Raw genomic sequence first — 26,286 nt, forward strand, 5'->3', positions numbered from 1 at the left:
GCACAACAATGGCTAAGCATATAAAGCAATAACAGTTTAGCAAAGCACAAACACAACAAAAACACATATATTACATGTATATGTTTATATATGTGTGTGTCTACAGCAAGTTTTTGACTGCCACGCAACACCTACACTGCCACTGTGCTCGCATTGAACATAAAAGCGTTTCGCTGTCTGTGAAAAAACTTTCAGAAAATTGTAATTTCTTGCTTGACACTTGTCAGCAGTATAAAAAAATTTGAAATTCGAAAACAAATTGCAATTAAGCAAAATATTAATTTTCGTCGGAAAATCAAGCGCGAGTACTACACGGGTAACGTCATTCAATGACTTCGCTTATAAAACGCGTCATTCCCACATTGGATCGCATTTTGGTGCGACGCGCTGAGGCGGCCAACGTCACCAAAGGTGGCATTGTGCTCACCGAGAAGGGTGTGGAACGCATGGTGGAGGGTACTGTTGTGGCCGTCGGTCCCGGTTCGCGTAACCCGCAAAGTGGCAATTACATACCGATGGGCGTGAAGGAAGGCGATCGTGTGCTATTGCCGAAGTACGGCGGCACACGCGTCGACATGGAGGACCAAAAAGAGTATGTGCTCTATCGTGAAGCGGACATTTTGGCCAAATTGGAGTAGTCTACATGTAGCAGGGGCGGAAGTGGGAGGATATATGTAAAGCAAATTGATGTGCGGCTGTTATTAACATACTTTAATTTATGGAATAAAATAAATTTCTTTCTTCAATTGAAGTGAAAAAGAGTGTGTATTTCTTGTTCGGTGCATCCAGAGTCATCGTAGAGGTATGTATGTGGTCGCCGTTGAACAACGAAAATCGAAAATAGAGTATACGGGTCGATCTAATTCTTCCAGCCTAATGCGTGCATGAAAAACTACATACTTCGGTACGACTCAGGTTCTTCTCCAATCGAATTTTCAATCCAGCGCACATTCCTCTATTCTTCTGTTGTTTTTAGTGTTATTGTATCGATTACCTAGACCTTGTTTAGGTGGAAAGACCCAAGTTAAACTTCATTCACAATATGAGTAAGTTGCAACCAAATTTTTCAACCGAAACGTGTTGTTTCCATGGGATCGGACCATTAGAAAAGGGGTACTAGGTGCGTTGATTTCAGAGCGCATACAAAGATGTGGTTAGAATCATGCGTGAACTCATAGCAAACCGGAAATATGTTCGGATTCGATTTTAGATATCTAGCAGTTAACTTACTGCGGTATCCGAATAGAAGTGCCGGTAGGGTCACTCTAAGTTGGCGATCGAAATCGGGATCTGCGACTGATGTGGGTGGTGGTTTGACTACAAGTACGCCATTCACTGGAAGGAATTCAAGAAACATCACGCTGAATGGCAGTGCGTGCCTATCTGAATTAAGTTGCGTACGTTGTCTGGACGATAAGGTATTCAATATCAACGCTGTAGTCTGGGCATGTTCTATTAATACTTCTTGGAAGCGGCTCCCGTTCGTTCAAGCAGACGAAGACAAAGAATATTTCTGCGTAAGCTTCCCAGCAGAAACTGACTTAGAGATGAAATCATTCTGTTCCTTAACCGGACGCATACGGACTCCATTGTTTAATGGAAGGCATCCAAAATTATTCTGGTAATGTAAACATTAGGAATACTGACAAGTGTGTAGCTTCTTTGACTGCATTCCACTGCTTATGCGTCTAAGGTGCCTTTTCTTGCTAGCTCATCATCTTTACAATTCCCTGCGACTCCGCTGTGGCCTGGCACCCATACCAGTCTTTTCACAAAGACCATTGATGTTGTTGATAACGAGGTATGGCACTCCTTGGCCATCCTTTAACGCACTGTTAATGAGTTCAAGGCTAGTATCGGCGCTCTGTTATGGAATGGATGGTCACTTCTCTGAAGGAGGCTGCTCTCCGGAGCAGTAAATCTACTGCTGCCTTAGTGGCTGCAACTTCGGCCTGAAAGGCACTGGAATAGTCAGGAAGTCTGAAGCTGAAGTTAATAGTGAGCTTCTGACAGTAAACCCCTACACCAACTTTCCTTCCAAGCTTTGACCTATCCGAAAAGAAGTTCACTAACAGTCTCTTCCAACGGCTTCTTCCCACTCACAATTCCCTCGCCAGTATATGGGTAGAGACGGAACAGCCAGAGTTCGATTTCGTGACTACATGATTCAAGTGATCCGGTATAAAGTCAAAGTGAGTGAGGTTTTCCGAGATTTCAGGCACGTATTCTTTAAGAAACCCAGACTATCTGAGCTGTTACCAACTTTCTCAGCAATACACCTTCCGACGATGTCTACGGACATTACAGGTTTGTGCAAGATGCTGCTAAGTGCCATAGTTGTAGTGGACATTAGTGCACCACACATGTTGATGAGCACCGCTCGTTGAACGTTCTCGAGTTTCTTTGCAAGTGTTGCCTTTTCCAGAGCCCTCCACGACATAAAGACTCCATAGAACATAATGGGCTTGACTATGGTGTCGTGAAGCCAGAGGACCACTTTTGGTGAGAGACCCCACCTTTCGCGAATGGCTCCTCTACAGCATGACAAGGTAATTGATGCCTTTTTTGCTCTTTATTCGATATTTGGCTTCCATGAAAGCTTCCTATACAGGATGAGCCCTACATACCTTCACAGTTTCTGTCGGTTGCAGACGGATGTCTCTCATTTGCGGTGGCGATTCCATCGAGATCTTGTATCTTCTAGTAAAGATAACCATCTCGATTTTATTTGGATTGATGGCGAGATCATTTCCAACCGCCCAATTTGTTACGACGCTGAGGTAACTTTGCATCAACTCGTAAACGGTACTCAGGAACTTTCCTGTAACCATAAGCGCTACATAGTCTGCATAGGCAATCATCTGGCAGCCAGGGTTATTATCAATAAAATATAAAGTCTATACTCGTATACAAATGAGCAGCATGTGGAGCTGAGTTGGTCTAGCCACGTCCCTTTGTTCGTTTGCCTCTATATACACGAAGTGCTCCCTTAGTTTTTGAGATATCAATCTGAAATTTTACACACGTTATTTTCTCTCCAAAACGCTACTTATATGTCGGTACGGCTGATATCGGACCACTATAACATATAGCTGCCATACAAACTGAAAGATCGGCTCGAGAGCTTGTATGGAAAACTTTTTCATTTGATGAGATATCTTCACGAATTTTGGCATATATTATTATCCAAAACAATGGCGCTTTCTTTGGAGAATAATTTCAGATCGGACAATTTTAGATTGGACAACTTTAGCAGCTATAACTGCCATACAAATCAATTGTTCAAAATCAAGTTCTTCAATGAATAAAGAACGGAAGTTAACATTTTTTCTTGTTTTAAATAAATTGAGTCTCAAACTATATTATATAATAATGTCCACGGTTCACATATATATCACTGTATGTCTAACAAAGCTTCTTGTGCCGTTATTTTTGCCGTTAGCTTGAGCGAAAGTTGAAGTTTGAAGGAGGATCCAAAATAAATACAACGCTGTCAGCAAAGGGCGCTCTACCAAACACCAAAAGCTTGATGACAGGTCACACACATATTTGGTACAAATACATATATGTATATATGTATGTATATGTAGATGTATGTACATGCATACAAGTACACTTACACTCTCGTGTATCTTCCAAACTTTTTGCATTGAAAACTTCAAAATGGGCAAAGTTTTCGCCCTTACAGTTGACAAGTGCTTTCCTACTTTTATTTGGGGCGGCTCGGGTAACTTGTCGAAATTTTTTTTCTACATGCGCTTGTATTTCTACCAGCAATATATACAGTTATGCGTTTCACAAAGCAAAGCAAAAACACTTGAACTCTGACACACTTCACACACACACACCTACACACGCGACTGCCGCTTTATGTGTGTCACTTGCTTGCTGTCGAGCTTGCAAATAGTTGAAGTCAAACGGCAGCGACGCCAACAAATTAAAAATGGATGCACAGCCTAGTGCCACGAGCGCACCAGGCACCAGTGGCATCAGGCAGCCCACGGCGCAAGAAGTGGATTGTTTGTGTGTAAAGAAGACTCAAAGCTACAAATTGTAACTGTTGTTTTAGCATTTCGCCTAGTTTGTCTTATGAACTGACTTTTCAGTGTCGTTGCGCCGCCCTCTCCAACCTCTCCCCCAGTACACGTCATACCAGTACATGCCTGTGTACTTTTACTTTTCTAGCGCGTAATTTTAGTCGAAATTGCTGTACTTTCGCGCGAAGTTGTCAACAACAGCGGCTTGCCGCACGCCACACCTCACTACGCTCGCCGTGCAGCCAAAAATATTCGACTTGGCAAACAATTTATTGCTATTGTTGCAGTTGTTCTCTACTACAGCTATTACTATTAGTCTAATTGTTGTTGCTTGCTGCTTGTATTCACGGTTTCTCAGTTGCATTGCTATAAATTTGCATTTGCTGTCAGTTGGCGCGCCCGAAATGCAACGGTGTTGGTGGCGGAAGTGTCAGCGGCAACGCAGTCAAGTCTTTGAAGTGTCACTGTGAAAGTGGCGGCAAAAGTGGAAGTGACAATGACAGCCAGCGCCTATGACAGCAGCACATGAACTGGCATTTACACTCAAATCAGCGATGCTAGAGCTTGTAGAAAGCGTTAGAGAGCACTGGAGAGCAGTGGCAGAGGAGCGTAGGTGCAATTATCAGACATGAAGCAGCAGGAATTGTGCTGAGACATGTACTGAGTTAGTAAACGTAACAAATATATACCGCATATGTAGTACACCTTACAAATACCATACATACCTTATATTACCATATAAATACCTTATAAGTACCATATACATACCTTATATATACCTTATATATACGTTATATATACTTTATAGATACCATATACATTAGAGTGATTCAAAAAAAAAAAATTTTTTTTTTCGTTTCGTACTCGGAAAAATAGGTTCCTAGACACCTCTAAGAAAGCCTCCCCAAAAACCTTATTCATAATGATTTTTTTCATTGAGTTATAAAATTCTTAAGAAATAAAAAATTTTCCCAAAAATAATCAAACTTCAACCGTTAATATCTTTTAAACGGCTGGGTTTACGAAAAAATCATAATCGACCTTTTTTGTAGAGCATTCAATTTCCTACAAAATCTGAGGAACAAGATATTTTTTCAAGTAGTTGGAAGCGAGATATAAATTTTTCTATCTGCTAATAAGAAAAAATAGAAAACTGTATGTAGGAGGACCTTCCCGTTACAATTAAAAACTCATGTTTGGAGAGGCTTTCTTAGAGGTGTCTAAGAACCTATTTTTCCAAATACGAAACGAAAAAAAAAATTTTTTTTTTTGAATCACTCTAATATATGTACATACCTTATATGTATCATATATATACATACCTTATATATAACATATACATACCTTATATATACTGGATAGTCATACCTCAAAGTGTTTATAAAAATAGCCCACACATTTGTTTGTTACCTAACACCTTCGTAAGCTCTCTTCTTTGCTTCTTTGTAGCACTCGGAGCAGCTCATTAGCTGCGTGTGGCACTGTGTTGTGCACCTCTGACGCATATCCAGTCAATTTAAGCGAGTAATTTTAGCTGTGGAACACTTGCTTAGTCGCTTGCACAGTGTATCCACTTGAAAACTTGGCACGAAACGATTTTGTGATGAGATAGCCTTAATTATTTGTGTATTCTACTCATAACCTACAAATTGTGGCTTGGTTTTTATGCTAAGGAAGTTTAAAATAGAAAATATATTTCTAAGAATTTAAAGTAGTCTTTAGGTGACTTATTCCGCTAATTACAACGTTAACTCTTTCACTGTATCATATAACTACTATTACTATTTTAACTATAAAACGGTTCAGATGGAAAAGTACTCAAAACGAGAATCATTAAAAGCGTCTCCATACAAGTGGAAACATATGTACTAGGAGATCGAAAACCAATTCAGTTTAAACAGCATCAAACTCTGCCATAAAGTATTCTCACGCTTGCTGAAGAGAATAAACGTGACAACACGTGTTCTGGCAGCTGAGGTTAAGTTTAGTTTGTTGGCTGATCCAGAGATCACACTTGGGTATAGTAGCCCAGCAGTCCTTACTGAAACCCTAAGGATAGAGTTATTGTATTTGAATTTATAAGTCAGTAAAGCGCCTTCTTCTTTTTCTTCTTAATTGGCGTAGACACCGCTTATATATATATATCGTACATCTCATCGTTCCATCGAATGCGATATTCGCCGTGGCCAATGCGCAAAGGACCATAAATCTTTCGCAGAACCTTTCTCTCGAAAACTCGTAGCGTCGACTCATCGGTTGTTGTCATCGCCCAAGCCTCTGCACCATATAGCAGGATGGGAATTATGAGCGACTTATAAAGTTTGGCTTTTGTTCGTCGAGAGAGGACTTTACTTTTCAATTGCCTACTCAGTCCGAAGTAGCACCTGTTGTCAAGAGCAATCCTGCGTTGGATTTCCAGGCTGACATTGTTGGTGGTGTTAATGCTGGTTCCTAAATCCTATGAACCAGCAAAGCGCCTTCAGGCCATTAAAATATCGCTTAGGCGTTTAATTTCCATTTCGACCAGTTCGGTGGAACATCTGAAAACGTGAGCTGAGCTCCTAAGTGCTTAAGCCTAGATCTGGCAAACGCGGGACAGTAACGAAGTGAGTGCTGATGTATTTCCATCTCGTCTACTTTCATACAACTTCTAATGACCGGTAAGATTCTTAACCTTACAGCATGGTTACCGATAGAGCCTATTAGAACTCCTACTACTAGGAAAAAGTGAAGATTTACTAAGTGCGAAGAGCTCACAGGGTCTCTTATGATCGAATTTGGGCCAAAAATTTCTTGTAGAGCATAAACCGTTGGTGACCCGCGAAGCCGAGCTATCCAGTAGCAGACAGCACGAGAACAGTGGAGCACCGATCCGTTCTTGTTCTACTCATAGCAAGGCTGGGATAGCCTTCTTTCAAAGTTCATTAGCTTCGCAGTTGTTCACATTTCCACATGGGCTACTATTTGCAGTCCTTAATGAAGCCCTAAGAATAGAGTTATTGTATTTGAACTTATAAATCAGCAAAGAGCCTTCAGGCCATTAAAAATTCGCTTAGGCTTTTAATATCCATTTCCACCAGTTCGGTGGAACAACTGAAAGTATGAGTTCCTAAGTGCTTAAGCCTGGATCTAGCAAACGCGGCACAGTAACGAAGTGAGTGCTGAAGTGTTTCCATCTCGTCTACTTTCATACAACTTCTGGTGACCGGTAAGATTCTTAACCTTATAGCATGGTTACCGATAGGGCCTGTTAGAACTCCTACTACTAGGAAGTCTTAGTAAGTGCGAAGAGCTCACAGGGTCTCTTATGATCGAATTTGTGCCAAAAAGTTCTTGTAAAGCATAAACCGTTAGTGATCCGCGGAGCCCAGCTATCCGGTAGCAGAAAACACGAGAATAGTGGAGCACGGACACGTTCTCGTTCTATGGATAGCGGTTCTAGGTTGCCCTTGGTTGCAAGTTCATTAGCTTTACAGTTGCCCGCGTTTCCGCTGTGGCTTGTCACCCGTATTAGTCTTATCTCAAGGTGACTCGCCGTCATTGTTAACGAAGTAAGGCATTCTTTAGCTGGCTCCGAATGTGCGTTTACTGAGATCAAGGCTAATACCAGATAATTATCAGAGTGGATAGTCATTTCTCTGACGTAGTCTGCACTTCGTAGCAGTAAATCTACCGATCTCTTAGTGGCAGCTAACCCCGGCTTGAAAAATGTTGCAATAGTCAGGAAGTCTGAACCTGAAGTTAATTGAGAGTTCCCGACAATATACGCTACCACCAATCTTCAAAAATTTTTAAACTATTTATAAATAAGTTCACTGACCCTCTCTTCCAACTGCTTCGACCCATCCACAACTCCCTTACCGCGATGTGGACAGAAAACAAGGCGCAAGAGTCCGGTCCCAGATTCCCTGAGTCAAATTTCGCCGCCGCCACTACGAGATTTCCAACTTCCAAATACTAGAATCGGCTACAAGAATGCTCAACGATAATGTAACGGGTGATCCAAATAGAGAAACTTTTCTCAATAGCCTTTTTTCTGTCTCTAACGCATGAGTCATGTCAAGAAGTCATCTTATTTTTGTTCAATATTGTTTGGCATTTCATCATGGAAAGACTTAAGCATGAACAACATTTACAACTCGTTCAATTTTATTACGAAAATTCACGTTTTGTAAAGAATATATTTCGCGCACTTCGCTTAACTTATGGTCAATATAATCGGCCTATTGAGCGTACTATTCCCAACACCATCACCCATCTTGAGACCGAGCATTCTTTATTGGATAATACTCGACCGAATAGACCAGATCAAGTATGCAGTGAAGACGCTGCTGAGAGCGTACAGGAAGAACGTAGAGAGTCGATTCGGCGTCATTCGCAGCAACTCGGACTGACGTATGGAGCGATTGGACGCATTTTACATCAAGTTCTTGAATTGAAAGCATACAAAGTACAGCTTGTTCAAGAACTGAAACCGCTCGACATTCCAAAGTGACATCGCGACGGCCTATGTGTGACGCTCTATGTAAAGAAGCATTCAAGAACTTCGAAATTTATCACCCTTTATCATTAGCCAATCAACGAACTATTTTCGGTCTATCTATAAACAAGCTCCACGCTGGCATTAAACAAATTAACGGCCCTCGCAGTCACCGAGCTTTAACCTGCTCGATTTCACAACAGAATCACTTAGATAAATGTGCCGCTATGGCGATAATCAACAGCGCCAACACAACAATAGCAAATGTCACACTAATTATCAACAAAACGCCAAATATTTAGTTATTCATTCTTTGCTACAACAACAGCAGCAAAAAAATGAGTGCGCGTGCCTGGGTTTAATTGCGAGGGCAGCGCCTGGTTTCGACTTTTCGGGGGCTAAAAGCCATGAGGCGGCGCGAATGCGACATTTTGAGCGCAAATGAACATTTCATATGGACAGAACAACAGAAGCGGCGAACAAAGCAACCACACAAACACACTAATGCCACCGCGCGTTAGAAAAGAGCGGGGGTAAAGTGAGCGCGGCAAACAATAGTGGCTCAATTAAAACCACACAACGCCGCTGAGCGAGCGCGTGCCTTCGCGCCTTTGCTTATGCAACTAACGAAAATTAATGTAAGCTGTGGCGCATTACAGCAGCGCGGCGGAAGGACGGGCGATTCAACAAAGAAAATCCTTTTATACCAGACACTTTTGCGGGCTTTTATGGCTGCCGTCGACAATTCGCAACAATTCGGCAGTGCATTAAAGGATCCACCAGCTGGTGCGCACTTGCCAAATTAGTACGTTGCTGAGTTGGTAGCCAAGCGCAGCGCTAAAACTGCCAACCCACGCTGTAAAATCCAACAACTTATGGTCAGCACATGGCCGAATGCCAGCCACACACATACAGAGACACATAATTTTACACACACACACAGATACGCATCCATATGTGTGTCGTTCTCTCGGCTTTACAAGCAATTTTTGGCGCTTATTAGTTTGCTCGCTGTTGTTGTGTTAAACTAAGGTCGACGCGTGTGTGGCTCGTGGCTCGTATAGTTTAATTACGTCAAATTCCACGCTGCTGCAATAACAACAACAACATACTTGTTGCTGTTTTCACCACTAACAAGCAATTTGCTGCAGCAAATCAATGGTTGGTAGTGCATAAAACGTGGTGCCGCCACTCCCCCCGCCCACATGGCCATTTGGGCGCATACGAAGTGGGTTACATTAAAAATCAAACCCCATCACATTAGTTGTGTTGCGGTTTTTAGGCAGCGGGAAGCCGGCACAGCCTGCAGGCTGTGGCACTTCCGCTCATTAGTTATTGGTATTTGTGTGGCCACGCTTTGCATCGGAAGTCGCGCAATTGCGTTTGCTTTATTATAAATATTTTCTTACTAGAGCAAGTGGGTCGGAATTCCGCGGTTGCCAAAGCAGAGAACACTGCGAACTAAACGTTCAGGGTTATGGCCCAAACTCGACTTACCAATTGAATAGTAATACTAAAGAAAAGTCTTAAACTCCGCTTTGAAATTTAGAGTTTATACAGAATACGACAAAAATAGACTTTATTAATCATCAGGTCTCCCCCTTAAAATAGTATTTTATTTAAAGTTGATACAGATTAAGTCACAAACTCGAGTTTACGCCACAAACATCAAGTTTCCACAAAAAGATTCCTGAATTTTTTTTTATCTTTGTCTATTTTTGTATATAAATATCGCTTCATAAACTCGAGTAGGATGGAGCCATGTGTTGAAGTTCATTCCATCCGTTTGGGAGTGATTCTTTTACATATGGCTCAAGCAGCTCCCGACTTCCGGACTTCCAAGAAGTGCGATGGACAAAACAAGGACTGAGACGCCTAGGTCCTTGTGCCATTTAATACAGTGGCCATTTAAAGAAGCGCAAATTAGGTGTGGAATTCGTGGTTGAAGAAAGACTCCGTCGCCAAATTCTGCCATTGACCCTGGTAGATGAACGTCTAGCCACAATCCGCATCAAAGCGAAGTTCTTCAACATATCTCTGCTTTGCGCCCATAATTCGACGACAGACAAGGACGATGTGACCAAAGATGTCTTCCATGAGCGCTTACAAGTCACCTATGAGAGCTATACGGTACAACGAAAGCACCTTTGGCAAAAACATCGGTAAATTCAGCCTCCGTGATAATGCACCCCCAAATGTGTTGAGGCTGATCAACTTCGCCGGGGCCCGAAATATGGCTATCTATAGTGCTAGATACCAGCATTAGAATCATAGCATTTCTTTAAGCTACAAGGCTGTCTCCGGATCGAAAAGCCGCCAACAAGATCGATCAAACGGCAGATACACTTCTGCTCAATGAGAGCACTCGTCAGAAACTCGGTATATGGGAACTGTGGGAAGACATTTCATGCTCCTTACAGCTGCACCCGAACCCATTGGTTTTCGGAAAAGGCAAAAGAACAGCTGGTGCGATGAGGAGTGCCGTGACACAGCAGAGAGAAAGCAGACTGCCTACCTCTCAACGTTAAAATGGACTAAAATAAGTGCGGGATAGGATAGATACTGAGATCTGAAGATACGAAGAGCGAGGCATTGGACCTTTTGTATTTCACTTTGTGTCATAAGGTTTTCAAATCTCTACAAATGCTGGTTGTGCGGAGAAATGCCCCTAGGAGTAGAGTCCGCGGCGCGTTGGTAAAAGTTATAAATGTTGCAGTAGATCTGCGAGAAGATTTCGAAAAGTCCCTATTTGGGACCCTAAAACATTCCTGGTGTCTGACAGCAAACTTCGCAACACTGTAGATGCCGCGCTAAAGTAGAATGGCATTAAGTGGCAACCTTGGCACTAGTGTGGCTTAACCAGAGCCCTCCACCAGACATATACAAAAACTGCAGTTTCATAAAGTCAAAGCACAACTTATGTTGTGTGACCCCACCACATTACAATAACTTCTTTACAATAACACAAGGCAACTATGCCTTCATCCCTCTCTCCTCAACATAAGGCTTCCATGATAGCTTTCTATCACAGACGAGCCCCAAATACTATGTCTTTACGACAGAGTGAAGCCAAGAGGCTCGCAATGAGGGGAAGGTTGCATGCGGAACTTTATATCTCCTGGTAAATAAAGCGAATTTAGTTTTAAGTGAATTGAAAGCCATGCCTCTTCGATCCACCCAGCTAGCTAACACATATAAATGCCTTTGTGTTAATTAGTAAAAGGTCTTCAGAAATTTCTCTTCAACCATTGGAGCTGCCTAGGATAACACTTGACAGTCGAGTCATGTACATCTAAGATCCAGAGTAAAGGAGACAGCATCCTACCTTGAGGGGTGCCTCTATTGATCTCTCAGATTGTTATTGTTGTAGCGCTTTGACAATCCTTGGCCGAATAAAAATCTCTCTACGTTCAGATTATGTAGACCCGACTGTCGAGAGAACGGTATGCTGACACTAAAGTGTAAAATCATAAGCCGCTCCAGTGTCTTCAACAAAAAATAGGAGAGGCTAATTGGCCTGAAATCTCTGACATTCACGTGAGAGCTCTTATGCGCTTTCGGAATGAACTCCAACCTTCACCAAGCCTCTGTAATGGTACCCAAGCTAACAAAGGTCACGTAGATGGGGGCCAACCAGCTGCATGCCAACTTTCATATAATTTCATCAGGTCCCGGGTGCTTTGAGTCAAGTAAGAAGTAATCTTACAAAAACTGTCTAAGGGTTGTGAGTTTTTCATTAGTCAAATTTAATATCGCTCGTAGTCAAAATAAGACCATCAGTTACTCCTTCCATCATTTCATTCTCATAACAATTTATGACAAGACTTTCCTAACCAAAATAGTAACCTATTGAAAATATATCAATAGAAACATTATACCACGTAAGTGACTACTGTCAATTTAAGTGTGTTTTTCGTCTTTAAATTTGACATAATATATCCCGTTATAAGGCCAGGTTCCTCTAAAAAACGTAATTTTTTTTCAATACATTTTATTTTTATTACAAAACATGTTGAGTAATCAATTTTTTTTTACATATGAAAGTACATATATTAAATTACTTAAAATTTTTTTTTTATATATTTTTTTCAAAATGGCGGTCCTGAAAATGGCTGCTGAAACTCATCCGATTCGTAGATGGATGACATCATTTCTTGGAAGAGAATTATCTGAAAAAACAAAACGGTTTCATGTTCTGTATCGAATTAGCTATGGCCTCAAGCAGAATGAAACATTTTCAAAAAAAAAAAAAAAAAAAATGGCGGACTTTTGAATTTTTTAAACTCTTTTTTTCACTTTTCATTGTTTATAACTTGTTTAAATAATAATGAATATTTCTGGTTCTGCTTGAGGCCATAGTCAGACATCTAAAGAGTAAAATGCCGTTTGGTTCATATCGATAAGTACAATAGTTTTGAAATGAGAGTGTCATCCATGCGAAAAAACGTGGTTCGGAGAAAAATCAGTTTAAACCAAAGGCACGCAGTAGCTGCCGCTACCGAGGGCGTTCGAGCGGCCGGATTTCCCGCAGCGCTCCTCACTCTTTTATATCTGCTTCTCGGTCTTGCTGACCTTCGGTACTAATTCTATACTATTTCTACGAGTATACAGTTGCAATTTATGAAAAAAAAATTCGATTTTTTCAAAATTGTTTGGAGGAACCTGGCCATAAAGGAAATTCCAAGCATCGAAATAATAACATAAAAGACCATACAAAAGCCATATATACTCTTATTAAGCACAAAAAACAAATCATTTTAGTTACACGCCCACACAAACACTCGCACGTCAATTGTGTATAAACAAGCGCTGCTCCAGCCACGCCTTAAATCTGTTAGTTTTACAAACGCCGTCAAATTTGAGTTGTCGCTCCTTTGTTTGTTCCGTTATTTATTGTTCATTTAGCGCTTGTCTATTTCCACCATTGTTCTAATGATCTATAAACAGCGGCAAACGCCGAAGAGCACAATGGAGAAGCTTCCGATTGCGCCTTTGTTATCTTGCCACCAACAACTAAACTAGCTATTATCCTGTGGCTCACTGCTCGCATTCAGAGAAAGCGTAGTGTTGCGAAGCGTTCGGCTACAATGGAGGCGAAAGCGTATTGCAGATGATTTGATTTATTTCTTTACATCAAAATTTATTGACTGGCTACGCCCAAAAGAGTACACACAAGGGTACATACATGTATATATTTATATATATAAAAGACCTTAACAAGGCAACTTTTGTAATATTATGAAAAAAGAATTGGTGTGAGGTTATGTGTTTATAAGACCCCAATATTTTATTACAAATATTTACTCAACTAATTGCCTAATTAATATCCTTTACGGTTCACCACAACTTACTCAAAACTACCGTTCTTTTTGCACTGCTGTGCGTGTCTGGCGCTGATTTTGATTTATTTGGTTATCAAAAATTTCCTGCGTCAGTCCAAAAGCGTTCCTTGAGTTACGTGAAGGACAACTAAGGTTGCAGTAATGGAATGAGAGAATTTATGTTTGTGTGCCAATGTCTAATTATATTTGTGGTAGTAATTGTGTGCACGGTTTGCGTATTTTGTTTGTAATTGTTTTTGAGTAATTTCCATTTAGTAGCTGTGAATTTGAGTTATGGATTAATTTGTTTGATTAATGACCTTCACTTTAGCTTGTCACCTTTTTGGTAGAACAGTAGCTGTTGTGGGTAAGAATGGAGCATTTGTATTCCTGACAAGTATTTCGAATGCTAAAGTTATCGAACTATCGCTAAATTATAATATTTTTTTTAGAAAAAATTAGTGATAAATATTTTTGATACTTTCAAGAGTATACAATTTTCAATATTTGTAAAATGTATCGATATATTTTATAAATTATTGATATTTTTATAAATTATCGATATTTTAAAATTTATCAATATTTTAAAAATTATCGATATTTTTATAAACCATAGATATTCTAAAAATTTATCGATATTTTTATAAATTATCGATATTTTAAAATGTATCGATATTTTTATAAATTATAGATATTTTGTCTGCAGTCTCGAAAAACCATCCATATCACTATACAAACACGATTAAACTTTCGATAATCACGTTCGAATTTTAGTGTAAGTTAGAAATTATCGATAATATTATCAAGTCTGATACGACCTTATGATTTGATTTGAACCATGTTTTGTTTTCGCAAGAAGATTTAATGCCATTACAACGCTTACGTTTTATAATAATAAGTTAATAATGATTCCGATAATTTCGAGAGTATAAAGTTATCGATATTTTTGCAAATAATCGAAGTTTTTCTATACAAGGAAAACAATACTAAGTCCGAGATTCCAAAACTATTAAACTATCGATAAAAACGTTCGATTTTTTATAAAGATTATCGATAGTAATATCTAATGTTGGGCGTTGTGATATGAATCGATAGACCTCTCTTCGCAAGAAAATTGACTATCATTACAGCGTTTTAATTTTAAAATAATTAGTGATAAGTAATTTTACACATTACAAGAGTATAAAAATTATCGATGATACTATCGACTGTGGTCTGACGGTATGATATGAGTCAAACCAAGATTGGTTTTCGCAGGAAGATTTACCGCCATCAAAGCGCTTTAAATTTAGAATGATTTCTGATGAGTAATTGTGATCATTTCAAGTGTATGCAGTTTTCGATATTTTTACAAATTATCGATATTTAGCAAATAACAATTTAAGAATACTAACCATAATACTAAACAATTACAACAGTGTAACAATCTGAACGGTTTCGGGGTTGAATCGAGCTCCAAACACCTTATTTTCAGTCTTCTAGCGACAGACTAATCGAGACAAAATGAGGCCTCACACGTGCTTGGCGAAATGAGAAAAGGGGCACCCCACAACGTTTCTTAAGTAGTGGAGTACTTTTTCCTTATGTATGGATCTTGGTCTTTAACGACCTGCTGATAAAACTTAAAAACAGTGACTGTAGGGTGATTGTCTACGCAGACGATCTAGAACTCATAGTCAAAAGAAAGTTCTTGAGTACTGTGTAAGAGTAGAAGAAAAGTTATCTTAGCTCAGTCAATAATTGGGCTCGCTAAAAACCCAGAAAAAATTTATATGATTTTATTTAATTACTAGAAGATACAAGATCTTGGAGACATCACTGCCACGTATGGGAAGCTTTAGTGAAGTGTATAGGGCTAGTCTCAGCTAATCTGGGTTTCTAAATGATCAGGTGTCTGATCGTGCGAAAATTCTGGCACACTTTGATGCGGTATTTTTTAGATCATAGAGTCGACAAATCCAACTCTGGTGGATTTTACTCCGCCCACACACCTGCGAGGGAGTTGTGGTTAGGTATCGGCCGTTCGAAATGCGATCAGTGAGCTTCTTTATGAATGGGTCAAAGCCTGGAAGGGATGATTGTTGAAGGGGTATATTAACAGGAACATTATCAACTTCTACTTCAGACGTCCTGACCAGTGTAGTGGTTCCAAAGTTGAGGTTGCTTTCATTAAGGTAAAGATAAATCTAGTGTTCCGTAGTGCAGTCTTCTTCCGGTAAGTTACTATTTATTTTTATAGCAGTGTGGTATCACTAGCTTCAAGCTTATTAACCCAGAGTTCAGTGCTAATTAGGGAAGACTTAACTTCGTTATCAATGGTATCCGTACACTTTGTGATAATACTATTATGGGTACTGTAAAGATGACGAGCTGGCAAGGAAAAGGACCCTAACCCCGCTATCAGTGGAATGGCAGCGAGTCGAGGTTCTCCTTTCCTTATATCCATGCTATAAGGTGGAGAATCTGTATGTAGAAAGAGGAGGTGTAAACATCTCCACACTTCCTTCCTGATTGGCCCACGTTTACAAGATCAAGGCTTGGCAGCTTACATTTTTAAATATCCCACCGTACTGATGGGAATGTATGTTGAACGCCTTTCCAAATTTGTTTTGGATAGCAGAAATCTTGGCTTAAATTATTATAATGGTTTCCTGATATATAGAATTCACTTTAACATCTTAAAGACTCCGCAAAAGCTCCAGTTTTTTTCTATTTAATTGGTTGGCAAGGTCGTTAGATAAGATACTGCTTTTCAAAGGAGTGCAGTATAAGTTTATGTGTGTATGCCTTTATTAGATATATTTAAATTTAAAGTTAAAATTTTCAGAAATTGTTATGAGAAAAGCTCTTTAAAGCCCTTTAAATGCATCGTTACGTTTGTAAGTAAACATAATTTAATTTTTAATGCTTTAATTATGCAAATAAATTAAAAAATACTCGCCCTTCTTTTGCATAACACATCCACAACCCTTTTTCTTCTTTACTTTGCTCAAAATATTATATCCTCCAGCCAGAAAACGAAAATGGGTAACATTTCGGCCTGAAGCTTTACCACAAAGCACAAAGCGAAAGCCTTTCAATATTGCCAAATACACAAGTCAGCTAAAAAAACAGTATACTTATATATTAATTGCATATACTATATATATTTTTTACTCCGTATCATACTTTTAGATACAAGGTTGTTCATAATTGAGTTTCGTTTTCGTTATGTCGAATGGAAAATTGTTGTAATTATATTCTTATAAGAATTTTAGACTCGACTAGAAGATATTGCAGAAACATGATGGATATACTAACTGGTCACTGCTTGGTGGCGACATACCACTTGTCCCGCATTAGCAAGACTACGTTATAAGCATCTGGGAGCCCCATTGTATGATACACTGGAGGAGGTATCGATAATGAGCCGAAAGATTCTGTTAAAATTTGCTTCATGCGCAGGTATCCTTAAATTTTAGCACTAATCTTGGAGGTAGCAATTGAACTCCAAAACTGGTCTATGTCTGGGTAATTGGCCTACCAGATTAACCTAACCTAACCCCGAAAGTGTATATTTTTGAAGAAATGATATTTGGGCTTGAAGAATATATAGGTGGGATGGATTCGCTGGAGAATAGGAGCAATGAGCTTTTTCATAGATGGATGTAAACTCAAAAGGAAGTACTCACTGTCACCGAGCTGAAAGCTGCTCAAGCCGTGCATGATCTCACAAGCTGTAGCACCAAGCAAATTCCATTTTAAACTTGTCTGGAGTTACAGCGGAATCGTCGGAAACTGTACTTAATGCCGGTGAGCTTGTGAGAAAGGGCACTCTTACGCAATTCTCAATGGGAACGAGCAGATGCTTACTTGTCTCCGTGTACTTGGGCGTTGGACCTAAAGGCTCAGTAAGGTCAGCAACCAGCAGTTCTAGTTCTTAGCCGGGTTCACATGACCGCAATGATAGGTGTCCCAATAGGACACTGTCCGCGGTGAGGCTAAGATTTGAAAAGAAATGAAAATTACAAGAAGAAAGATGAGATGAAAACATCTAGACATTTTCTCCTCCACTGTGCAGCTTTCGCCAGACTAAAGTTAAAGCATCTCGGTTACCATATTTCCTCCGAACCCGGCGAATTTCATGGAGTAGATATTAGCTGGTTCTAGCCGCTTTATTTATATGCGACGGTCTTTTTCATCCAACTTAGGAGGCCAAGTAGGATTATTTATGGTCTCACAAAAAATGAGCCTTTTAACTTACCTTAACCTAATCTAGGTATATTATACTAGGCTTCAACAAGCAGAGCCGCGCCGAGACAAGATCGAAAAGATTAAAATTTAATTTAACATCAGTGCTTATATATTTTAGCAAAGTTATAAAATTCGAAAACAGAAGACTAAAAAGTGATCTCTGAAGTGCTAATGAGCTCTCAGAGCGATAATATGGCGCGAGTTTCAGAGCGGTGATTTTTGAATGAGGTTTTTTCACCGTTACCCAAGATAAAAAAGTTGTCTTACGAAGTTGTCACACCTTTTGTGGCATGAGAATCAAAAATATTACGGACCCATTTAGACCTGAAACTATTTTTTTAATTGAAGTGTTTTTTGTCTATTTTTATTAGACCTATGGTATCACAGAACATAAAAAAAATTTAAAAAAAATTACATTTTTATAGGTTAGGTAGAAAAGGCCGTATGGGATACAGTAGGCTCATATATATGTACATATATGCAATAATACAACAAAAAAACAATTTCTTATCAAGGGTACTTCAGAATAATTTATTACTTCTGGTGTATCGTATATGAGACGGTAGGTCTAAATGGGTTAAGACATATAGTATATTGAGCCACGAAAAGACTGGACTAACAGTGCAAGCCAATCGAAACGGAATAATTGATGAAAGCCATCAAGAAAAGAAAGGGTTTTTATGCTTTCTAAAAAAATTAAAGTTCATTAAAAGAACCACCCTGTATACAAATATATTTGTATATTTGAATGCTTTAGCAAATGAAAATTAAGCTAAGCTGCAGGTCTTTTTGGACCAAAACATTTTCATATTTAACTATATGCTTAAATTAATAATAAATATACATGAATATAAATACATATAAGCTGCATATGTATGCCACAAGGTGAACGGTGGCAATGCCAGCACCAAAACAAAGTACCGTAAAGAACAGGAAAATTGGAGTTGACACACAAAAAACAATGGAAGAAACAAACATGGAAGCTAATAAATATAGAAAAATGTACGAGCACACAAATATCATAGCTGTTGCTGCCAGATAACGGTTAATATATGTACATATGTGTATATACAGGACGTATGGTAATGTGTCTTCGGACGACACGCATATACCACTCAACTCACTTGTGACCTTTCTAAGCTTCATTTACAGCGCACGACTCTCTTTGTTCGTGTCCGAGCTCATCAGTGCTGCTATTGTTTTGCACAAGAGTGTATTGCTTAAGGTTTTGTTTTTGTTATCTGCTGCATGCAAATGTCGGTGTTTTGAAACGTATAATTGTGTTAGTGTTGCTACGTGCTCAGAGGCGTCTTTAATTGGTTTTCATTCCACCGCTGGCTGCATTGGATTTGTGGCGGAAAAGCGAAGAATGCTGGGAATTCAACTCACAGTGGTAGTTTCACCAAATTGGTCGCATAGAAGAATATTTAAATACTTATTTTCTTCTTTTTTACCAAGTTACCTTTTTATTTTGGGTGTTTTTCTTTACGTGGCAGGCCCCAAACCCAGCGAGCAACGCTGGGGAGCGATGATTCGTCTTTTCACTTTAACTCGCCTTGCTACCCAGACGACAAATGGTCTAAGACCGGAATTCGTGAGCTGCTTGAGCCATGTGCAATAAATCCTTTCTGGCCCCTCCAAAGTGAATGGCGCTCAGAGAACTTTCTTCACTTTCGTAAACTTCTACACATGGCTTCATCTTCCAGTAACCGAAGTAATTGGTGCATTGTATGCTTGACTTTTTTCCTACCAAGTCCTTTACAATACTAGTCTCTAACCCTCTTTCCCTTCTTATTATACCTCTCATTTTGCCTTTAAAAAAAGGTGGATTCTCTATTCTAATGAATGTTTGCAATTCCAGTTTTGGGGTCCCTATTAAATTTCCCTAAAAACGGCTATCATAGGTCATTCAAATTACTGGATAGCTGGGCTTCACGTAAGCTTGGCCAGCGACGTACTACCATCGGTTCATGCGACTACTGCAAGACCCTTTTGGTACAAGTTCAACCGCAAAAGATTCAGTGAACTTTTTGAGTTCAGTAAGACTAGCCTTTTCCCGGTTGTGGGAGTTCTAACAGGCCATTACCTTATCGGCGACCATATTGTGGGGTTGAGAGTCATAGCGGACGCCAGCTGCAGAAACTGTATAGAAAAAGACGATTCCAAAACAACCAAGCATCTTCTTCTTGATTGTCCTGCGTTTGTAGGATCAAGACTTAAACACTTGGGAACTCATTCTTTCAGATATCCCACCGTCTGAGAAAGTTTTTATTGGCCACTTGATGCTTTGCTGACTAATTAGATCGAACACAGGAATTCTATTTTTATGTATGCGATGCAAGTGCGATCTCTAGATCAGCCATCTAGAATAACCTAACCCAGCCTACGACCAACAAGAAATTCGAATAGCAATTACCCGTCTGCAGAACAACAAAGCGGCGGGGACGATGGATTGATGGGCGAGCTAATCAAATACGACGCATGCCCGGCAACTAGAGTTTAGGTGTGCTCTGCCCGATCCACATTATCGAGCGTTGTGTGAGAAAGACTAAATCCCATTGTCAGCAAACTTATTGGGCCTTATCTGTGTAGCTTTAGTCCTTGGAAATCAACAGCTGGCCAGATATTCACCAAACGCCAAATCTTGCAAAAGACCCGTTAGAAGCGGATCGACACAAACCATCTCTTCGTCGACTTCAAATCTGCTTTTGACGGCACGAAAAGGAGCTGTCTTTATGCCGCTAAGTCTGAATTTGGTAACCTCGCAAAACTAATACGGCTGTGTAAGCTGACGTTGAGCAATTCCTACAGCTCCGTCAGGATCGGGAAGCACCTCTCCGAGCTGTTCGATACCAAACGAGGTTTCAGACAAAGCGACTCCCAATCATGTAACTTCTTCAATCTACCGCTGGAGAAAATAATTCGAGTTGCAGAGCTGAATAGAGAAGGTACTATCTTCTATAAGAGCATACAGCCGCTGGCGTACGCCAAAGATATTGATATCATTGGCCTCAACAACCGCGTCGCTAGTTGTGTTTTCTCCAGACTGGATAAGTAAACGAAGTAAATAGGTCTGGCATTGAACCAGGGCAAGACGAAATATCTCCTGTCATCAAAAAAACTATTGACACTATTGACAGTCCTAACTTCGAAGTCGTACATAATAACGTCAACCTCGAAATCCAACGCAGAATTACTCTTGCCAACAGGTGCCACCTCGGACTGAGTAGGCTATTGAAAAGTAAAGTCTCTATTTTATAGTCGCTTTTCAGGCGCATCCTCTTAAAATGTGCTCAAGTATGAGCAGCACACAACTTTTGTACACGCGCTCATAAATGTATGCGTAAGCATTTCACTTTGCAAGGATCTTATCTGAAGTAGTACGGTGATGTGACAACAATATGCCTTTGTTATCATTAATATTACCACATTACTCATAGCCAGCTTAAACGCCTAAAGCTATGCTATTAAATTGCTTGTGCAAAATGCCATATGTCTATTTATCCAAGCAGCAACATAGTGTGGTGCTGGTGCTCGACCAAACTACGTGCACAAATACGAAACCCCAGCCATCAAATTTAATGCTGCTGCAACACCACTCAACAACAGCAACAACTGGGACCACAGCCCAGCCTTACGCATTGTGGCATATTTGCATAGCTTTCACTGAAGGCCAACGTCCATTGCCAACGTCCGCACTTAAGTGTTGGTGCGTACATTTGTGTGCGTAAGCGAAGGCCGCATTAACACCACTTGCCATTTTCTATCATTGTTCGGTGTGGTCTCATTGCTTAGCGCCTACAAGTATGCTACTTATTATTGTTGCTGTTGATGCCAGGGAGTGTTACGTGACCGCACAGTTGGTCTCAAGTTTGCATCGGTTTAAATATTTTAGCAGTTTAGCACCTTTTGTCGGCCAGCACTTCACTCCAGCACAACAGCAACAACAACATACTACTTCATTACACATTTCCTGCTTTTAGTAAACCACTTTTTGTAGCCCTTGGTTGGGGAGTTTTAAATATTTAAGCACGTATTCTGTTTGCTTTTCCTCGTTACAATGTTTCCGTTATCGCGATTTGGCTTTTGTTTGTGTTGCTTTGCTGCTTTCGCATTTATTTGCTTTCTTTTTGTACAAAGTTTTTTATCTTCTAAAGTTTGTTGGTTCTTTTATTGGTCCAACATTTACACTGTGTTTTTTTGTCGTGGTTTTCTTCAACGTAATCGGATTTCGTTTGCAAATGACGGCTTTGCTCGGTTGTGGCGTTCAAAATTAATGATATGCAGATTAAATTAGAAGTGTTTCGTATAATGCGGGATAAATTTGTTATGGATATTCTTTGCATCCAAATTATTAATTTAATTTTTTTATACTCTGGCAACATGCTGCACAGAGTGTCAAAAAATTTTTTCACATAACTGTTGTTTGTAACATCTGAAACTAATCAGGATGGATATAAAGTTAGTTGTAGCAAAATGATAAGGGTCATGAGCTGACTTAATTTCCTAATGCTTTTTTCTCCATCCAGCCAATAACTTAAGTCATCAATTTCGACTTAAGTTATCGGCAAGATCACGAGAGGACTTGAAATTTGGATATAGAGCTGTCCATCTATCTGATAATTTCGGTTAAAATTGATAAGAATGACAAGACTACTTGAATTCCAGCAGTCTGTCCGTTCGTCCAAATCTTAACTTAAAATTGATCAGTATTGCGAAACGACTTAAATTCCGGACGTCTTTTTCTCCGTCAAGCCGATAAGTTAAGTCGAAATTGATAAAGATCACGAGAGGACTTGACATTTGGGCATCACTCTATGTAGAGATCACGAACTAACTTGAGTTTCGGACGTCTGTCCAAGTGTTAATTTTAGTCAAAATAGATCAGGAGTACGAGAATACACGAATTCCGGATGTCTGTCTGTCGGTACAAGTGATAACTTGAGACAAAATTGATCAGAAGTATGAAACGATCTCAATTTTGAACCTCTGACTGTTCGTGCAAGCGATAACTTAATTCAACAGAAACACAAAACAACTTGAACTTGGGTCCAAATAGGTCGCGACAACGAAACGACTTAAATTTCGGATGTCTATCTGTCCATACAAGCGATAACTTGAGCCGAAATTAATCAGAACTATGAGTCGACTTGAGTTCCGGGCGTCTGTCCGTTCGTCCAAGTGATAACTTAAGCAAAAATACATCCGGATCACAAAACAATTTGAACTTGTGTCCAAATTGCTCGGAATCATGAAATTACTTGTGTTCCTAATAACCGTCCGTTCATCCAAACGGTAACTTGAGTCAAAATTGATCAGGGCCACGGGTCAACTGAAATTTCGGAAGTCTGTCTATTGGTCCTAGTGAGAAGTTGAGTCAAATTTGATCGGAATTACGAGGCTATTGAACCCGAATGCCTTTCTGTGCCGTGGATCAGGATCACAAAACAACCTGAACTTAGGTAAAAATTGGTCGGAACCACGAAACGACTTAAGTTCCTAATGTCTGTATATGATGACTGGTATCCCGAATGTCTTTCTGTCCCCAGAAGCGATAACTTGAATCAAAATTAATCAGTATCACAAGGAAACTTGAATTTCGGGCCGCCTGTTTGTCCAAGTGATAACTTGGTTAAAAATTGTCCATGATCACATGATCCCGACTTGAATTTCGGATGTCTATCTGCTCTTCGAGGCAATAACTTAAGTCAAAATTCCTGAATCTCTCTGTCCATCCAAACGATAACTTCAGTCACAATTGATCAAGATCACCAGACAACTAGAATTTCAGCCGTCTGTCTGTCGGTCTCCCAACCTATTCCACCGATAACTTGATTAAAAAACTAATAAACTGAAGTACGTCATGAAGGAGTCTCCACATTTTCCCTGGCACTTTGAGTAGGTTGGTATTGCTTACGGCCAATACCATAGTATCGTCATGGAATTGGATTCTTAATTCTTCAAGGTCGCTAGATACCGCACATGAGAACCTCAGTGTCTATGGCCATCATATACCTAATATATACCTAATATAAGGTTTTTCAGATTAGCGGTTGTCTTTGTAGCATATATATCTATAACTTTCTGAGATATCCTAAAGAAACTTGGAGATCATATTTTTCTGGTAATGATAAGACGTGGTGCCAAAAATACGATCAGTACCTAATATAAAAATTTGCATAGCTACGGTTGCCTTCATACCACATCTATCGTCAATATGTAAGAAATTCGGTCAACATCAATGTATTATGATAGTTATGCTGTAGTTTGGTGCCGAAAGTGGTTGAAATCGATTCACAAACTAACCGAAGTTCGCACTCTCTTACTTGCTGAATATACTTACATCATTATTTATATTTATATATCAACCAAAGACATTCCTTATTGAAAACAAGATATGCAAAAGAGTAAATCTTTCTTCAAGTTGTTGATATTTTCATAATTTTGTGAATTTCCCTATTGGATTAAGCTAAACGACTTTTTCATAACTGAAATATCTTAAGCAAATTTTGACATACTCAAGAGATAACAGAATGTAAATGCAATGCTCAAAAATCGCAGAAAAAACTGCTTTTATTTATGCTGAAGGTTGAATAAGCAGCAAATCACAGCTTCCCACACGGCATTGCAATGCAAACGCAGCTGCACACACACTCAAATACATATGTATATATGTTACAACAGGATTTGATATATGTTTATTATGGTGTCCGTTATTTCTCAAGATGATTGTTTTCTTTTCAAACGCCTACGAAAGCTTCAGTTTTTGCGCTAAAAAATTATTCAACGTAAACATGTTAGTTTCCCAAGTACCATGTATGAATATGGTATGTTACATGGGAGTTTTTGTTTTTTTGCATTAATTTTTTAACTCCGAAGTATATTTAGCTATAAGAAATAGACATTCTAATACAAAATTGTCCGCTCTACAAAAAAGCTCTTAATAATTTTTTTCATAAAATTATTGCTTTAAAAGTTATACGCAATTAAAGTTAGGCATTCAATTTACTGCATTCACACAGTACACCATGACGTATGAGCAACACTGTGTCACTTGTGAGAATGCTCAGTTTAGTTTGAGCATACTTTAACTGCTTATAACTTTTAAAGGAATGCAATTATGAAAAAAAATATCAAGACCTTTTTTGTAGCGCAGCTAATTTTGTATTAGAAAATCACATCCACGAAATTTTGGATTTACTTGATTAATGGGAAATATCAAAAAAATATAAAGTTGTATATAGGGGAAAATAAATATAATCTACGCACGGCATTAATTGAAAATAAAGCGCTTGTTTGCGTTGGATACACAGTTTAAGCATAGAAACTGAAGCTTCAGGGGGCGTTTGCAAAAAAAATCGCACACCCTAATGTGTGTACATATATATGTACATATATGCTTAGTTATGCGCTTTCCAATCAGTATCTCAATACGAAAATGATATCTCATTCCCAAAGGCATCAGCTGCAGAAAAAAGACACACACATCCACACATATACCCACACAGATTCGTGTACACAGCACAGAAACATTCATATACGAGTTCTCATACACATTCACATACTCACTCCTATACATATACCCACGCCAGGATATTGCAGAGAGCTAAGGCAGCGTCACAAAATTAAAATTTGTTGAGCTGTTGAGTAAGAACGCTCGAAGTGAATTGATTTTCGTGTGCGTGTGTGTGTGCTTTGTTTGCTGATTGAGTGAGCAACAAAAGTGAAAACTGTCAAAATAAACTAGTTTCGAAAGAAATGCACAAAGCAGAAAGCAGCAAAGCACAAAATCGAAATATTATGGCTTATATAAAATCTTATGTGCTTTTCATTTACAGTTTATGCCACAAATGCAAAATTTAGAAACATTTTTTAAACCTTAACAAGGTCACAACAGGAAATTTAAGCTTCTATGTAATTCCAAGATTAAGGCGAGAGACATTTGAACAGAGAACTAATATCAGTAAAAATACTATTCCATAATAAATAGTCTAAGTAGACAGAGGCTATATACAAAGCTGCTCCAAGCAGGCGAGGTCGCTTGATTCGAACTCACTTTTCGCTGGAACATTCTCTTCCATCTGAACGATATTCTGTATTCAATCTCCAGGCTTAGAAAAGTATGCTAATTCCGAGATCTACAAAGTCTTTCACTTTTTCAAACTTAACTTTTTTCGTGTCTACCAACAGTGAAACTGAAAACAGGTTGTTGTTG

At 39.2% G+C, this 26,286-nt stretch overlaps 2 protein-coding genes across 3 annotated transcripts in view; both read left to right on the plus strand.

Annotated features, from left to right (window-relative positions):
* LOC120771466 (cilia- and flagella-associated protein 91) overlaps positions 1–26,286 on the plus strand; it is a 255,680-nt gene that overhangs the window by 189,854 nt on the left and 39,540 nt on the right. The gene's annotated exons all lie outside the window — the stretch shown is intronic.
* Positions 172–751, plus strand: LOC120771467 (10 kDa heat shock protein, mitochondrial-like). Its single transcript, XM_040099479.1, has one exon. The coding sequence runs from the start codon at positions 330–332 to the stop codon at positions 636–638; it is 309 nt and encodes a 102-aa protein (XP_039955413.1). The 5' UTR covers positions 172–329; the 3' UTR covers positions 639–751.

This window comes from Bactrocera tryoni, chromosome 3 (assembly GCF_016617805.1).
Source record: "Bactrocera tryoni isolate S06 chromosome 3, CSIRO_BtryS06_freeze2, whole genome shotgun sequence".
NCBI classification, from domain to species: Eukaryota; Metazoa; Arthropoda; class Insecta; order Diptera; family Tephritidae; genus Bactrocera; species Bactrocera tryoni.

Coding starts and splice junctions, on each gene's coding strand:
- LOC120771467 (XM_040099479.1), top strand. CDS start 330: ATGACTTCGCTTATAAAACGCGTCATTCCCACATTGGATCGCATTTTG.